Below are 18,641 nucleotides of genomic sequence, written 5' to 3'. Positions count from 1 at the left end.
TTAAACTAGCCAGTAGTCACAGGTTATTAAACTAGCCAGTAGTTACAGGTTATTAAACTAGCCAGTAGTTACAGGTTATTAAACTAACCAGTAGTCACAGGTTATTAAACTAGCCAGTAGTTACAGGTTATTAAACTAGCCAGTAGTTACAGGTTATTAAACTAGCCAGTAGTTACAGGTTATTAAACTAACCAGTAGTTACAGGTTATTAAACTACTCAGTAGTTACAGGTTATTTCTTACTGATTGTGTTATATACGGAGACAGGTTTATGACTGCCATAAAACCATAAAGTAGTCGGAGCACGGAGCTTCAGTTAGTGCGTCTTTATTTCCACTCGGTACTTCAATACAAAAACAACAACCCGGTTTTCCCAACATGCATTGCACTTCCAGCTACGGCAAACAGCACAGACCAAAATACATAACATCTCCTCCCCCCTTAGAACAGAGGCCCTCCCCCAACAATTACAACTGAACTTTAAACTTCAAATCTTAAGGCACAAGAACAACAATATATAGTTATATCGTTTCAAACTATTACTATAACTAAACAGTCTGTTTACCAAAAACACAAACATAACTACGAGATGAGGGTAGACTACCTCATCCCGTGACCATACCCATGGGAATTATTCTGTCCCAGTTGTGTGGGTGGTCTTAAACTTAAAGTCTATAAGTTCAGGCGTTCTGGAGGACGACGATCTCTTCCCGGGTAACGCTGCTCAACAGAATGTTCAGTCTTACTGTCTCTGTGAGGGGACTCTGGAACAGCCGCAGGTGTAGGAACATCCATCACCGCCCCTTGTAATGGGAATTCAGGCACGGAAGTCTCCCCATCGGGTTCAGGTGCACCTGGAGGTGGTGACGGTGGGCGATGGGGTGCTCTGAACTCTGACTCGTCCGGGACATCCACCGAAGGTTGGTCTCTGGGCGATGCTGCCAGAAGTTGATCGACGTGTCTTTTCCACACTAGTCCGGCAGCAGTTTGGACAGTGTAGGAGACGGGACCAGACCGCTTGACGATGGTTGCAGGAACCCACTTGGGTCTAGTACTATAATTTCTGGCCAGTACTGACTCATCTGGAGAGAAGGCTCTTTCTTTAGCCCGCAGCATCCTTTGTTGGATCTGCTTCTCCTGCTGATGCTGAACGACAACTTTCACTGTTGTCGGCTTTAAGAGGTCGAAGTTGGTTCGTAGATCTCTTTTGAACATCAGGGCAGCGGGTGAAACTTTAGTAGTGGCATGTGGCGTGTTGCGATAGCTTAACAGGAATCTATGCAATCTCTGATGTAGTGTTCCTTTGCCTTGAGATGTCTTTAGGGCCTTCTTCAAGATCTGAACAAACCTTTCAGCCAAGCCGTTGGTCGCAGGATGGAACGGTGCCGATCGGATGTGTTGGATGCCATTTGCTTGTAGGAATGTAGTCATTTCTTGTGACACCAGTTGTGGTCCATTATCAGAAACCAGCTGAAGGGAAGACCCGAAACGGCTGAAGATCTCTCCAAGCTTTTCAATGGTTTTTGCAGTAGTGGTGGATTTCATAATGGCCACCTCCGGCCACTTGCTATGTGCGTCCACACACACCAGGAGCATTCGGCCCTCTACAGGCCCTGCAAAATCAATGTGTACTCGCTGCCAGGGTTCTTCGGGAAACTCCCAGGGATGCAGAGGAGCTAGTTGTGGGGTATTCCTAACTTCTTGGTATGAGGAACAGGTTTTGGCCGTATTCTCGATCTCCCTGTCGACTCCTGGCCACCAGAAGTAACTTCTTGCTATCTCTTTCATCCTAACTATCCCACTGTGACCTGCATGGAGCTGTTGCAAAATGATGCGTAATGACGGCGGAATAACCACCCTCCTCCCCCAAAGTAAACAACCAGCTTGCACCGACAGTTCGGCTCTCCTGGAGAGATATGGTTGAACACTGGGGTCGCCGCTGCCTGATCTACCCCTCATCACAACGTCCATCACCACTGACAAGACAGGGTCAGTGCGAGTGGCTCTCCTCACCTGAGCAGCTGAAACTGGTGCATCATCCACCTGGCTGAAGTAAAAGATGTCTGCAGCACGCGGCTCCGGCCTAGTGACAGGAAGTGATAACCTAGAGAGTGCATCCGCGTTGCAATGAAGGTCAGCCTTGCGATACTTGATATCGTAAGAGTGTGCTGACAACAGTAATGCCCACCGTTGCATGCGACTCGCTGCGAGTGAAGGTATCCCAGTGTGTGACCCTAGGATGGTCGTGAGGGGTCGGTGGTCAGTCAGAAGTTCGAATCGCCTCCCATACAGGTACTGATGGAACTTGCGAACACCATAGACGATGCTCAATGCTTCCCGCTCTATCTGAGCATAGTTAGCCTCCGCTTTGTTCAATGTTCGTGATGCAAATGCTATAGGCCTCTCTCCTCCGCCTGGCATTAATTGGGAAATGACGGCCCCCACCCCATATGAAGACGCATCGCAGGCCAACTGAATGGGAAGTGAGGGATCAAAGTGGGTCAGTGCCCCTGATGTCACTAACGTCTCTTTTTCTCTCTGAAAAGCCTCCTGGCAGGCGTCACTCCATTTCCATGTTTTGCCCTTACAAAGCAGGTCGTGCAACGGCTTGAGCATGGATGACAAGATCGGTATGAAACGGCCATAATAATTTAGTAAGCCCAAGAACGAACGTAACTGGCTCACATTATCTGGAGGCGGGGCGTCCACGATGGCCCGAATCTTGGATGGGGCAGTGTGTAACCCTTTAGCATCAATCACATGTCCCAGATACTCAACAGATAGTTGAAAGAACTCACACTTGTCTTTGCGAACCCTGAGCCCGTAATCCTGCAGCCTCTGAAGAGCTGCATCCAAATTGCAAAGGTGTTCCTCATCCGTAGCTCCTGTGCACAGGATATCGTCCAGGACCCGGACGTCGCCTCTGGGGCTCTAGAGGAACTACTTGCTGCTATGCGCTTGCTGGCCGTTGTCCCGGTCGCCACATGCGTCCTGCGCACAGAGCTGCTTCAGCTGCGCCAGGAACGCGATGAGACATTCCGCGCCTCTACTGCCAGAGTGCGTGGGAAGGCGGAGACGTGCTCTTACGTGGCTGTCTGCGAGTGTGGCAAGAGTGTGAGCTACACTGATCACATCATCCGCGATGTCCTTGTTAATGGGATCTACGACCCGGACATACGCCGCGAGGCGTTAGGGACGCCTGACATTCTTCTGAAGCCCGTGAATGATGTGGTCGCGCTCGTCGAGGGCAAGGAGATGGCTCGTAACGCCCTTCCATCATCCGCCCTGTCGGCTGTCTCCTCATTCCAGCGCTTGAGGAAGGGCCCACAGCCAAGCCCACAGCGGAGCCCCTCCTTGGCCCCGAGTCCAGCTGATGTGGCAAAACGAGCCGTGTGCCCAGGGTGTCAGAACACGTTCCATGTCTTTACAGAGGGGTCTCGCGGATGGAACATCAGGCCTCACCAGCTCTGTGTCGACTGCTTCAAGGCCCGTCGACGCAAGCGGCGGCTGCCACCATCTGACGGTCAGCAGGCTACCATGGGATCCGAGGTGTGGTTGCGGACGCCGTCTAACGGTCGGCAGGCCGCCCTGGAGTCGGAGCCGATCTCCCAGCTCTCGGTCATTCAGTCTGAGGCGCGCCCAGGTCGACACTACGGGAACCATCGTCGGCGCCGCACAACGGCACCACTCAGACTCGAGCACCATATCTTTTCCAAGGGCGAATGGAGGCGGGCCAGGCTGAGGGAACACCCCCGGGCACTGATCTCCGTCTCGATTGACAATCCGGTGGGTCAGGGGGGCGGCGCCGGCTGTCGGCCCTCGGGGAACATGGTGGAGGTGTCCGCCATCGCAGACACAGGTGCGCAGTCGGACATTTGGTCGTTAGAGGAGTACCTGTCCTGCGGATTCTCGCGTGACGACCTGCGCCCTGTTAGCCTCAGCCTCTCGGCTGCCAATCGTTCCCCCATAGCCATTGATGGCGCATTCTTTGCTACACTCTCGGCGGTCTCCAACGGCGGCGAGGTGTCGTCCTGCCGCTCAATGGTGTATGTGAGCAGCTCGGTCCGGGGAATGTACCTCTCCTATAAGTCGCTGCTCAACCTCAGCCTCCTGCCTAAGGACTTCCCAACAGGTGGTGCGGGGCGACCCAGGGACACGCACGATCCTGCCCCACCTTCCTCGCCGGATCGGCCCTTGTCTGTGAATGCATTGAAGTCCGCCAACGGCGGCTGCGACGGCCCGAGCGACCCCCATGACGCCAGGTGCTCGTGTCCACAGCGTGCAGTCCCTCCGTCACGCCCCGTGGCGCTGCCATTCTCTTGCGAGCCTGAGAACAATAGCCGGATGAAGGGGTGGTTGATTGAGAGGTATGCCTCATCTACATTTAACACGTGCCCCCATCGGGCATTGCCTTGCATGGAGGGGCCGCCCGTCGAGATGCATGTGGACCCTGCTGCCGCGCCGAAAGCGTGCCACACCGCAGCCGGTGTGCCTCTCCACTGGCAGCAGAAGGTCCACGACGACCTTCTCCGGGACGAGGCCCTTGGTGTCATCGAGCGTGTGCCGTACGGCGAACCGGTTACATGGTGCCACCGGATGGTGGTTACCCGGAAGCACGACGGGTCCCCCCGCAGGACCGTGGACCTTTCCCCTCTCAATAAGTTCTGCCAGCGTGAGACGTTCGCCACTGAGTCCCCATTCCACCTCGCACGTCGTGTCCCGAAGGGCACCTGGAAGACAGTCACGGACGCTTGGAATGGTTATCACAGTGTGCCACTGCGCGAGTCTGACCGTCATCTGACAACTTTCATCCATCCCTTTGGCCGGTGGCGTTACACCAGGGCACCACAGGGTTTCCTCTCGTCGGGTGATGGCTACAACCGCCGTTTTGACGCTATCCTCTCAGACTTTGAACGCAAGGAACGGTGTGTGGATGACACAGTCCACTACGACACCGACTTGGAGCAGCACTGGTGGAGGACCATCGATTTCCTGACACGTGTCGGGCGGTCAGACGTCGTGTTGAACACGGGCAAGTTTCAGTTTGCGCAGAGGAGCGTGCTTCAGAGTGTCGGACGCTACCATCGAGCCACTTCCCAAATACCTGGACGCCATCCGGGACTTCCCCAGCCCGGTCTCCACGACAGATATCAGAAGCTGGTTCGGCCTTGTCAATCAAGTGACTAACTACGCCCAGTTGCGCGATACTATGGCTCCTTTCAAGCCCTTCCTCAGCCCACGCTGCAAGTTCGCATGGTCAACCGAGCTGGAGGAGGCCTTCCAGGCGTCTAAGCATGCCATAATTGGGGCCATTCGCGAAGGTGTAGAGATCTATGACATGCAGAAGCGCACCTGCCTCCGCCCCGACTGGTCCAGGCGAGGCATTGGCTACTTCCTTCTCCAACAGCATTGCAGCTGTGCCTCGGGTGTGCCGGACTGCTGCCCGGGAGGTTGGAGAATCACACTCGCTGGGTCTCGCTTCCTGTCCTCCGCGGAGCAGCGTTATGCGGCTATCGAAGGGGAGGCCCTGGCCGTGGCCTGGGGTCTGGAGCAGGCACGATACTTCACGCAGGGATGCGACGATCTCGTCGTGGTCACCGACCACAAGCCCCTGGTGAAGATCTTCGGGGACCGCACACTCGACGAGATCACAAACTCACGCTTGTTCAGGCTCAAACAGCGTACCCTCCCATGGCGTTTCGAGATTGTTTACCTCCCTGGCGTGAGCAACCATGCCGCTGACGCTGCCTCAAGGCACCCTTCCCCCTCGGGCTCGGCTAGCGGCCTCTCCCTGGAACCGCCAGGCGTGCCTGACACTGTCGAGTTGGCACTCATGGCTTCCATCTGCATCGATGCTCAGGAGCTCGGCGCCTTCTCCTGGCCCCTCCTCGCGCAAGAGACAGCGGCTGACGCATGCCTCGGCCGCCTGCTGGACATGATTGAGCACGGGGACGGAGTGGACGCGCATGACCCTGCCGTGGTGAGTTTGTCGCCAGTCTGTGACTCCATCTATGCGCAGGACGGGGTCTTGCTGTATCAGGATCGCGCCGTGATTCCCCTGTCCCTCCGCGAGAGAGTCCTTCGACACCTTCATGCTGCCCACCAGGGGGTTTCGGCGATGGAGCAGCACGCCCGGGCCATAGTCTACTGGCCTGGGATGTCTGGGGATATCCGCAGGACCGGGTGCGCGGACTGCAACCGCAATGCTCCATCACAGGCAGCTACGCCCCCTCTGTCATCTCCGCCACCGTCCACCCCGTTCGAGGCAGTGTTTGCTGACTTCTTTGATTACGGGGGCCGCCACTACCTGGTCGTCGGGGATCGGCTCTCAGGCTGGGTGGAGGTCCTGGGCGCTGCGGCCGGGACTGATGCTGGAGGCGCAGCTGGCCTTGTTCGCCACCTCCGCTCATTCTTTCGGATCTTTGGGGTGCCTGAGGAGCTTTCAAGCGATGGCGGCCCGGAATTTATGGCAAGCCACACTCAGGACTTCCTCCGCCTATGGCAGATCAGGCATCGTGTGTCCTCCGTCAGTTTCACACAGTCTAACGGGAGAGCGGAGGTCGCTGTTAAGACTGCGAAGCGTCTTCTGATGTCCAACAGTGACCCGGCGGGCAGTCTCGACCAGGATCGCTTCTTGCGCGCGATGATACAGTTGCGTAACACACCCGACCCAGACTGCAACCTCTCACCAGCACAGATCATCTTCGGTCACCCCCTTCGAGGTTCGCTCTCCTTCGTTAACAGGCTGGAGAAGTTTTCGAACCCGCATATCCGTCCTCTCTGGCGTCAGGCACGGGCTGTGAAGGAGGAGGCCCTTCGTACGCGGATGTCCCGTACCACCGAGTCTCTGGGGGTTCATTCAAGACCACTTCGCCCTCTGGCACTCGGTGAGAGGGTGTTTATCCAGACTCAGCAGGGCCCGAGCCCCAATAAGTGGGACAGGTCTGGGGTGGTGGTGGAGTCGCTTGGCCACGATCAGTATCGGGTGAGAGTTGATGGCTCAGGACGCCTGACGTTGCGCAACCGGCGGTTCCTCCGTGGCTACACGCCAGTCGCCCCATGTACCCAGCGGCTGCCGTGTTGCTGTTCTGGGCCCCTCTTTGCTAGGGCCTTCAGGCGGGGCGTCGTCTCTCCCCGCGCCCCTAGTTCCCGCTGGTGTGGCTCCCGCTACACCTCTTCCTGCGCCGTCGCCTCTGCGGCCCGCCCGCCCAGCCCGTGCTAGGAGGACACCTAAGCAATATGACGCTGAGTCTGGCCAATGGATTTGAGCCTGTGGACCCACGTGGATTCGTGGCTCCCCGGTCTGGGGGGGATGCAGGGTGGAGTGTACTCCCGACCGCTAGGGGGCGATGGAGTACTGGGTTATGTGTTATTAGTACTCTCTGTTAAGAGGTTAGAGTTAGGATAAGTTGTGGCTGCCATTGTGGATGCCAGGTGGTCAGAGTATACACGGTGTTTCTCCTCTCTCTTTAGGACGTGTTTGCCTGTTATACGTAAGTCTGTTATTAGTTATATGTATTTTGTTATCAGATCTTGGTGAACAGTAATCGCTTATGTTTGTTTATATCTTGTTATGTATGTCTTGTTATGGTAATTGTATTTACTCATACGCTGTATTCTCACCCACAGGGTGTTGACATCTTTGTCCAAATAAATATCATAAACAGACATTGAGGAGTCTTCTTCATTTATTATCTACTATATAGATTTATTGTTTGAGATTTATTCAAGAAGTTAAAACCTTCCAGTCTCATTCTAGTCTCAGTCTCATTCTAGTTTTCTGGTTCAAGATGTTTTCTGAAAAAAACCATATTGCCCACTTTCCCAATGTTGTTATTTATTTCAAATGCCTTTACATTTGAATAAATCTACCAAAACGTTTTGTAATATTTGACAGAGAACAATAAAATGAACCTGGGCAAAACATGTTAATGTAGTAAGTCCTTGATTGTGTCCAACGCTAACCCTTAATGTGATGTGATCCAGACTGACCCTAACCCTTAATGTGATGTGATCCAGACCAATAACCAATAACCCTCTGAGTCCCCATCGACTTTCATTATCCTCAGTGTATGCACCTCCATCACTTGCTCTCCCTCCGAAAAATCACTGGACACTGTCTCTTTTTGTCTCACGGTGTGTACTTGTGTTTTCTTCCTGTTTTTCCAAGGTTCCTGTCTGCCGGCAGACTTCGAGGTTTTCTCCATGGTTCTTCTGCCTTGACAGGCACGCTCTATGTGGCCCCTTTTTCCACAACTGCAACAGTCCATATCTTTACACCAGCAAGTCGTGGCTTGATGTCCCGTTCTGCCACAACGGAAACATGGCCCTTGTCCACTCTGCTTCTCTGTCTGGACGGCATGCACTCTGCCTGTTGAGTGTAGCTGTTGAGCCTCCTTTGAGGCCATCTCCATGGAGACACTGATGTTAATGGCTTTCTGTAATGTCAAGTCACTCTCAGTCAGCAGTTTCTTCTGTGCTGCTTCATTTCTTAGGCCACATACTAGTCTGTCTCTTAATGTGTCATTTAGCACTTGCCCAAATTCACAATGTTCAGACAATTTTCTCAGTGCTGCAACAAACATTGTAACAGATTCACCTTCCTCTTGATCACGTCGGTGAAATCTGAACCTTTCTGCAATTAGTAATGGTTTGGGTGAATAGTGTTGTGTCAGGACATCCACTATCTCTTGATAGGTCTTGGTCCCTGGCTTGTTAGGCTGCAGTAGGTCACGCAACAGATTAAAGGCCTTTGGACCCATTACTGACAGAAACGTGGCTACCCTTTTTTCATCAGGAATGTCATTAGCTGATAGGAAATAATCAAAACGCTCAGAGTATGCGCTCCATTGTTCCACATGTTCATCAAAAGGGCCAATATTTCCAATAACTCCAGCCATCTTCCTTGTAGGCTCCTGGTTATCAGTATCACCTTCTGACAATTCCTCTTCAGCTGATAATTCCCCTCCAGCAGACATCCGTGTCAATCACAACCGACGCTGGGCGCGACGCGCGGTGCCAACTAGCTGCATTAGCTTCACACTGCTAACAAGAACACAGCCACGTCCTAATTAACTCCACTCCACACCACACATACCGTTCGCGGGAGTTCAAACCACCTCGTCGCCAATTTGTTATATACGGAGACAGGTTTATGACTGCCATAAACCATAAAGTAGTCGGAGCACGGAGCTTCAGTTAGTGCGTCTTTATTTCCACTCGGTACTTCAATACAAAAACAACAACCCGGTTTTCCCAACATGCATTGCACTTCCAGCTACGGCAAACAGCACAGACCAAAATACATAACAGATTGACTTATAAACAAGTCCAGGTTTATGTTTGGGTCAAGGAATAGAGAAGACAAGTACATTTTATTTGAGGGGGAACTTTATTTACATTTACCATTTTTTGATTCAGCAGTCGCCTTATTCCAAAGAGACTTACTTACAACAAATACATTTGACTAAGTAAGTGAATCATCTATCCACCAGTCGTAGCAGGAAACAGTCATCTATGCTCGGGCCAGGGGCCATTGGCAGTCGTCGAGCTAGAAGAAGGATTTTTTCATATTTAAAAAGTAAATACAAACACATGAGAGAGAGGAGAGGGAGAAAAAATAAAATAAAAAATAAAATACATCCCACCATAAAAAACTCCCCCAACCACAAACAACACAACAATCACCATAACCTAGCATCGAAACACACCAAAACACAACAACAAACCATCACTATACAGTAGATACACCAGAACCAGTACGATATTATCCTGAACCCCACTAGATGGACAACTTGTCCTGACCCAATAAAAAGTTCAACAGTGAATATTTAGCCTGCTGCCTAAAAGAATACCTGGGCCCCAAAATAAACACCCCAGCCTCCCGCCCTCCCCTCACCCCCCCCTCCACTTCCCCCAGCCACAGACACAGGTGTTGCAGTAACCAAGAGACAGGTATTAAACGTGCACATCAAGCAAAAACATGGCACGGAGCAAGCGAGAGAAATAACAACGTTTTGTGAAACTGTCACATATGAATGTTATTGCTATAATCAATAAACCACTTTCTCACAGATCCAGTTGACGCTAAATTCACATCCGAGGTCATTCCATTGGTTAGGCTCAATTCCTCCGTTAAATATCTCCACACAGTCCTCGCCGTTCAAATTGTCTGGCTGTCCAGGAAACCAGTACACTGTGGTCAGAGGTGTGCCGTCCACCCATTTCCAGAACCCCTCTCTGCCTCTGTCAGTCAGACCAATCCAGACCCTCAAAGTCTTTCTCAAATCAATGATAAAGTCCTGTTCCTCTCTGCTGTTGATGACCACCAGGTCTGCTCCTCTGCCTCTGCAGTCCTGTCTGCTCTCCTCCCAGGTTTTAGTCTCAGTGGAGAGGAAGTAGCAGCTGGAGCCAAACATCTGCCATCCTTCTGCACAACAGGTTTTGTCACGAAGTTTCCTCAGAAGGCCGTCTCTCTCTTTAGTCAGGGCGTTGTTACTGGTCTGTAACTGGTCTCTTTCTTCGGTCAGGTAGATGTTACTGGTCTGTAACTGGTCTTTCTCTTCGGTCAGATGGATGTTACTGGTGTGCAACCAGTCTGTCTCTTCGGTCAGGTTGTTGTAACTGGTCTGCAACCAGTCTGTGTGATCATCCTCATATTTGTCTGAGAGACAGGAGAAGCGGTGGTTAGGTTGACAGCCTGGCGGTGGTTCATAACTTGTTCATAAGAATTACTACTGTGGCATTTTGTGACAGCTGCTGGTGAAAAGTGCAACTAGTATCCGAAGTCATTTTTCTGTTCTTTACATGTGCTTAAACTACAGATTGTCAGCTTTCAAACGATGTGTCATACATTGAAATCGGAGAACACGACAGGCGTGAACACGACAGGCGTATTTGAATGTTGGTACACCTCAAACACTGAATGGGAGAAAAGTGACTTTAAACGCGGCCACAGCTACAAACGCTGCTAACAGCTAGCGGCTAACAGTGGTACATCGCTACGAACGTCTAACATCACAACATGCTGAGAGAACATAAAGAAAAAAAGAAAACTAGATATTGTTGACATAATAAGTTTCACTTGTGAAACTGATTCACTTGTAGCGATGTACCACTGTTAGCCGCTAGCTGTTAGCAGCGTTTGTAGCTGTGGCCGCGTTTAAAGTCACTTTTCTCCCATTCAGTGTTTGAGGTGTACCAACATTCAAATACGCCTGTCGTGTTCAATTCAATTAAATTCTTCTCAGATTTCAATGTATGACACATCATTTCCAATCTGTAGTTTAAGGACAAAAAAAACCTGAAAAATTACTTTGGCTACTGGTTGCACTTTTCACCAGCAGCTGTCACATATTTTCACACACACACACACACACACACACACACACACACACGCACACACACACACACACACACACACACACACACACACACACACACACACACACACACAGAACTACTCATAGACCCAGGGCCGGTCCTAGGCATAGGCGAACTAGGCGGTCGCCTAGGGCGCCAAATGCCCCCCCCCCCCCCCCAAAAAAAAGAATCTAATATTTTTCCTTTTTTGTTGTTTTTGTTACATTTAAATATGAAAATATGTCTCAGCCTACTGTCTATTTTTGTCTTGAAACCATTGTTGTCCATATTTTTACTGTTGAATGTGTGGGTGGTGATGAGGCAGTACTGGTGGCTTAATGTGGTGGTGGTGGCGCCCCTAAAAACATTTTTTTTGGGGGGGGCATCAAATCATACTCTCGCCTAGGGCACCTAAATGCCTAGGACCGGCCCTGCATAGACCTGTATAGTTCTGTATAGTTCTGTATAGTTCTGTATAGTTCTGTATAGTTCTGTAAGGGTTCTGCCTTTTTCATTGTCTCAGAGATTCCTAACAAGGGGGGTTTAAACATGGTCAAGATGGCCTCCCTTCCTGTGACCTGCCCCCTGCCCTTTAACCCAGACAGTACACCCTAACCTGTCCTGAGTAAGGTGATAGGACTATATATGTGTCTTTTCATAGCCTTGTATTACCATATGACTGGGAGTATTAAATGTGTGAGCTAAGACAGCTCTTTCTCTTTTTTCCTGCTGACCACCGACCAGAGCTGACCCACAGACCTCTCTATGAGATCCAGAGTAGGAATGCTGTAAGCTGTATGTAACTTTGCTTAAATAAATAGTCTGTAGCTCAGAAGCTTTGCCCGTGATCTGTTTCAACCAAGTACCTACGTAAATATCCTACGCTACCATGTGACATTCACTTTGGTGGTTTCTCTTCATGGAGCTCTCTGTGTGTATTTCAGGGACAATATCATAATAAGAAGTCAGTAGACTTACAGCTGACAAGACGCAGGTAGATGTTCAGTGTGACTTGTAGAATACACATCAGCCCAAAACACACAGCAGCCAGTGTGTAGACTCTTCTACCTGCAAGAGGAACACACACACACCATTCTACATGACTGAACACACGCATAATCCTATATCACCGAACACACACATAATCATATATCAAGGAACATATTGTGTGATAATATTGGTCTTCTCCCTCTTAAGCCAGAGCATAATTGGGCCCAAATTCTGATATAATTTGATTATTAATTGAAGAAGAAGAAGAAGAAGAAGGAGAAGAAGAAGAAGAAGAAGGAGAAGGAGAGGAAGAAGAAGAAGAAGAAGAAGAAGAAGAAGGAGAAGGAGAGGAAGAAGAAGAAGAAGAAGAAGAATTTGGTATTTTTTGCTCTAGGCACAGGGTCAGCCTTAGTCGCCGCCCCTGGAGCGATTAAGCGTTAAGTGCCTTGCTCAAGGGCACATGCAGCTCCCTCCTGAGGCGGGGTTCGAGCCAGAAACCTTCAGATTGCTAGCCGGCCTCTCTAACCTCTAGGCCACCGCTGGCCCTATTAGTGTTGACTTTATATCCTTGTGAATGAATGAATGAATGAATGAATGAATGAATGAATGAATGAATGAATGAATGAATGAATGAATGAATGAATGAATGAATGGTCTTTATTGTCATTGATATAGTACAGGTACCAAACAACGAAATTTGGGAGGGGGGGCTCCCCTGGTGCTAGGAAAAAAGAAAAAGAAAAAAAAAACTAAAAACAAGGAGGGAAAAGAGCTGGTTTACATAAATAAAGGCTATGTACACTATCCACTATACTATACTATACAAATAAAACACTGTGCTGTACTCTATGCTATGCTATACATATTCTAACATTTCCTATCTCTGAACCTTATGTACCCGAGGGTTGTCATATTGCACATAGTGTTATTGCACATTCATTTAAAGTGTCACAGTTTGCAGGTTTGAAATGTTCACAGTTGTGTTTCAGTATTGCACTTGATTTCAATCTAGTAGCTGCCATCAAATTGTCTAGATTGTCCAGGGCCTAGAACCTAGGTCTTTGCTGTGTTCAGGGCCTGAATGGCCCTGGGGTAGAAGCTGAGCTTCAGTCTGTTTGTCCTTGCGAACATGGTCCTGAACCGCCTGTCCGAGGGCAGCCGAGCAAAGTGTTCGTACCCAGGGTGGGATGGGTCTCTGGAGATCTTGGAGGCCTTCCTGAGGCAGCGTGTGTTGTACAGCTCTTCCAGAGAGGGGAGGGGGGCGCCGGTGATCTTCTGGGCCGATCTCACGACTCTCTGTAGCGCATTCCTCTCTGCGGCTGTGCAGCTGGAGAACCACACGCAGAGGCAGTAGGTGAGGATGCTCTCCACTGCGCAGCGGTAGAAGGTCACAAGCATCTCCTGTCCGATGTGGTCTTTCCTGAGGACTCTCAGGAAGTAGAGCCGCTGTTGTGCCTTCTTGATGATGGCTGCTGTGTTGATCTTCCAGGACAGGTCATCCTGTATGTGCACCCCCAGGAATCGGAGGGTTGAGACTCTCTCCACGCTCCCTCCATCGACGAGCAGGGGCTGGACCTCAGATTTTTTCCTCCTGAAGTCCACGATGATTTCCTGGGTCTTTGACTGGTTCAGCAGCAGGTTGTTAACCTTGCACAGCTTGCCCAGCTGCTCCACCTCATCCCTGTACGCCGCCTCGTCCCCCCCCGAGATGCAGCCCACCACGGTGGTGTCGTCTGCAAACTTTACGATGGAGTTGCTGGGGTGGACGGGGGTGAAGTCGTAGGTGTAGAGGTTGTAGAGGATGGGGCTTAGCACGCAGCCCTGGGGGGACCCAGTGCTGAGTCTGAGGGCTGTGGAGGTGTGGGAGCCCACCCGCACCCTCTGGGGGCGGTCAGACAGGAAGTCCTTGATCCATGCACATATAGAGTGTGATAGTCCCAGGTCTAGTAGTTTGGTCACTAGCCTGTCTGGAAGGATGGTGTTGAAGGCAGAGCTGAAGTCCACAAAGAGCAGTCTCGCGTAGCTGTTTCCCCTCTCCAGGTGGGATAGAGTGGAGTGGAGAGTCGTCGCGATGGCGTCCTCTGTGGACCTGTGGGCTCTGTAGGCGAACTGGTATGGATCCAGGTTGGGCGGGAGGCGTGTGACTATGTGGGCCCGGACTAGTTTCTCGAAGCACTTCATGATGATTGGTGTGAGTGCCACCGGGCGGTAGTCGTTTAGGCAGCTCACCGTGCTTTTCTTCGGGACTGGGATGATAGTTGAGGTTTTCAGGCAGGGTGGGATGGTGGCCTGGGACAGGGACTGGTTGAAGATGTTGGTGAAAACCCCGGCCAGCTGGTCGGCGCAGTCCCTCAGCACCCGTCCCAGGACGCCATCCGGCCCTGAGGCTTTCCTGGGGTCCACCGCCTTGTCAAGTGTAGTATGTTATTGTATGTAGTATGTTATTGTATGTAGTATGTTATTGTATGTAGTATGTTATTCTGAACATGTATGATCTGACCATGTTGTATGTTATTCTGAACATGTATGATCTGACCATGTAGTATGTTATTATGAACATGTATGATCTGACCATGTTGTATGTTATAATGAACATGTATGATCTGACCATGTTGTATGTTATTCTGAACATGTATGATCTGACCATGTTGTATGTTATAATGAACATGTATGATCTGACCATGTAGTATGTTATTCTGAACATGTATGATCTGACCATGTTGTATGTTATAATGAACATGTATGATCTGACCATGTAGTATGTTATTCTGAACATGTATGATCTGACCATGTTGTATGTTATAATGAACATGTATGATCTAACCATGTTGTATGTTATTATGAACATGTATGATCTGACCATGTAGTATGTTATTCTGAACATGTATGATCTGACCATGTAGTATGTTATTATGAACATGTATGATCTGACCATGTTGTATGTTATTATGAACATGTATGATCTGACCATGTAGTATGTTATTCTGAACATGTATGATCTGACCATGTTGTATGTTATTATGAACATGTATGATCTAACCATGTAGTATGTTATAATGAACATGTATGATCTGACCATGTTGTATGTTATTCAAGATGTTACCATCCTGCTTTTGCCTCTGATCATCATATTTCAAATGTTATAAGCAGTTTGGTTTGGGTCTGGCTTTTAGGCGGAAATTAGTCATATCAGTCATTCGGTTTAAGAGGTATAAAGGGGGGAATATTTAGGCATCCAAAACATTTCCCAAATATCATACTAATTTAAAAAATGTATATCCACCGTATGTGCATTGTAAAGCCTTTGTGTGTGTGTGTGTGTGTGTGTGTGTGTGTGTGTGTGTGTGTGTGTGTGTGTGAGCGTGTGTGTGTGTGTGTGTGTGTGTGTGTGAGTGTGTGTGTGTGAGTGTGCGTGTGTGTGAGCGTGTGCGTGTGAGTGTTGACCTACAATGCAATGGTTGATCTTGTTTATGGGACTATATTCTGTGGCGGAAGGATATGTATTCTGAAACGATTAATGATTGTAAATACATAAATTGAATGTTACAACTGTGTATTTATTTTGTATATTATGTGGTGGCTGTTGTAGAAAAGCAATGTACCATGAGAGGAAGGGGGTTGTGGACTCATTTACCACTGTACAGGGTTTTCCTACTCGGCTTCGCCTCGTGCCACAACCCTGTACCAGTGGTAAATGTCTCCACAACCCCCTTCCTCTCATGGTAAATTGCTTACTTATATTATATAACACTTAAACTACTTACATAATATACTTGTGAAGCGCATTGGGTCATATTTTGTGAGAAATACGCTATACAAATTAAAAAAATGATTTGATTTGATTACAGTGCTGTATGATTTTGTTCATAAAATACAGCATGTAATTTCATTCATTTTATATCAGGAAATCACAAGCATGCTTCATGATTATTGTTTATATATTATTATTATTATTATTATTATTGACTTACGTGCGTCTTGAGCCTCTCCCTTGATTCGTTCATCCTCCTTCGTCTCAACAACCTGTTGGCTGAAGTTGATGTAGTCAGCCATCTCAAATCCCTGGTTGTGGAACGAGAACTGGCCGCCTGTGCTAGGTGTGATTGTGTTGTTCCTCTGTGCCTCAATAACCTGGTCGTTGACGTAGTCAGCCATCTCAACGTCTTCCACGAGAACCTCTTCCATGACGACTGTTTGTCTTTGATTGTGTAGCTGTAAGTGTACTTATCTGCTCTGACAGTGATGTGTCTCCTCTCTGCACTGTCCTGCTGATGCGTGACGTCCTCCTCCGCCGAGAAGAAGGAAGCTGTCGCTGTTCTGAAGTCAAGATGAATAAATTACAAAATTACAAAAACCCGCTGAACTTCCTTCTGCTTTTCTGTTTGCACGTGCAGATTTTCTTCACACACACAGAATAACGTCGGTCGCACACGCACTTCGCCCTCACTGTGCTCACCTCTGCACCACATACATGAATCACACGTGTGAATCCAAAGGCAGTTCTTCCACATTGTGAAATGACAGTCCTGTCTGTCTGCTCTCCTTCTGTCTGTCTGCTCTCCTCCTGTCTGTCTGCTCTCCTCCTGTCTGTCCGCTCTCCTCCTGTCTGTCCGCTCTCATCCTGTCTGTCTGCTCTCCTCCTGTCTGTCTGCTCTCATCCTGTCTGTCTGCTCTCCTCCTGTCTGTCTGCTCTCCTCCTGTCTGTCTGCTCTCCTCCTGTCTGTCTGTCTGCTCTCCTCCTGTCTGTCTGCTCTCCTCCTGTCTGTCTGCTCTCCTCCTGTCTGTCTGCTCTCATCCTGTCTGTCTGCTCTCCTCCTGTCTGTCTGCTCTCCTCCTGTCTGTCTGCTCTCCTCCTGTCTGTCTGCTCTCCTCCTGTCTGTCTGCTCTCCTCCTGTCTGTCTGCTCTCCTCCTGTCTGTCTGCTCTCCTCCTGTCTGTCTGCTCTCCTCCTGTCTGTCTGCTCTCCTCCTGTCTGCCTGCTCTCCTCCTGTCTGTCTGCTCTCCTCCTGTCTGTCTGCTCTCCTCCTGTCTGTCTGCTCTCCTCCTGTCTGTCTGCTCTCCTCCTGTCTGTCTGCTCTCCTCCTGTCTGTCTGCTCTCCTCCTGTCTGTCTGCTCTCCTCCTGTCTGTCTGCTCTCCTCCTGTCTGTCTGCTCTCATCCTGTCTGTCTGCTCTCCTCCTGTCTGTCTGCTCTCCTCCTGTCTGTCTGCTCTCCTCCTGTCTGTCTGTCTGCTCTCCTCCTGTCTGTCTGCTCTCATCCTGTCTGTCTGCTCTCCTCCTGTCTGTCTGCTCTCCTCCTGTCTGTCTGTCTGCTCTCCTCCTGTCTGTCTGCTCTCCTCCTGTCTGTCTGCTCTCCTCCTGTCTGTCTGCCTGCTCTCCTCCTGTCTGTCTGCTCTCCTCCTGTCTGTCTGCTCTCCTCCTGTCTGTCTGCCTGCTCTCCTCCTGTCTGTCTGCTCTCCTCCTGTCTGTCTGCTCTCCTCCTGTCTGTCTGCTCTCCTCCTGTCTGTCTGCCTGCTCTCCTCCTGTCTGTCCGCTCTCCTCCTGTCTGTCTGCTCTCCTCCTGTCTGTCTGCTCTCCTCCTGTCTGTCTGTCTGCTCTCCTCCTGTCTGTCTGCTCTCCTCCTGTCTGTCTGCTCTCCTCCTGTCTGTCTGCTCTCATCCTGTCTGTCTGCTCTCCTCCTGTCTGTCTGCTCTCCTCCTGTCTGTCTGCTCTTATCCTGTCTGTCTGCTCTCATCCTGTCTGTCTGCTCTCCTCCTGTCTGTCTGCTCTCATCCTGTCTGTCTGCTCTCCTCCTGTCTGTCTGCTCTCCTCCTGTCTGTCTGCTCTCCTCCTGTCTGTCTGCTCTCATCCTGTCTGTCTGCTCTCCTCCTGTCTGTCTGCTCTCATCCTGTCTGTCTGCTCTCCTCCTGTCTGTCTGCTCTCCTCCTGTCTGTCTGCTCTCCTCCTGTCTGTCTGCTCTCCTCCTGTCTGTCTGCTCTCCTCCTGTCTGTCTGCTCTCCTCCTGTCTGTCTGCTCTCCTCCTGTCTGTCTGTCTGCTCTCCTCCTGTCTGTCCGCTCTCCTCCTGTCTGTCTGCTCTCCTCCTGTCTGTCTGCTCTCATCCTGTCTGTCTGCTCTCCTCCTGTCTGTCTGCTCTCCTCCTGTCTGTCTGCTCTCCTCCTGTCTGTCTGCTCTCCTCCTGTCTGTCTGCTCTCCTCCTGTCTGTCTGCTCTCCTCCTGTCTGTCTGCTCTCCTCCTGTCTGTCTGCTCTCATCCTGTCTGTCTGCTCTCATCCTGTCTGTCTGCTCTCCTCCTGT

At 50.1% G+C, this 18,641-nt stretch overlaps 1 protein-coding gene across 1 annotated transcript in view; it reads right to left on the bottom strand.

Annotated features, from left to right (window-relative positions):
• LOC308159167 (uncharacterized protein) overlaps positions 1-16,535 on the bottom strand; it is a gene marked incomplete at both ends in the record, with an annotated part of 39,649 nt that extends 23,114 nt beyond the window's left edge. Inside the window, 2 exons of the mRNA XM_080532917.1 lie at positions 10,498-10,662; positions 16,322-16,535. Coding sequence (XP_080389043.1) covers positions 10,498-10,662; positions 16,322-16,535 — 379 coding nt within the window. The remainder of the gene's footprint in view (positions 1-10,497; positions 10,663-16,321) is intronic.
• Between the last annotated feature and the right edge of the window lie 2,106 nt (positions 16,536-18,641).

Source organism: Nansenia antarctica (genome assembly GCF_963989245.1).
Source record: "Nansenia antarctica genome assembly, chromosome: 5".
NCBI lineage: Eukaryota > Metazoa > Chordata > Actinopteri > Argentiniformes > Microstomatidae > Nansenia > Nansenia antarctica.
Note: the sequence above shows the minus strand (reverse complement) of the source record. Positions and strands in the feature narration are given on the sequence as shown.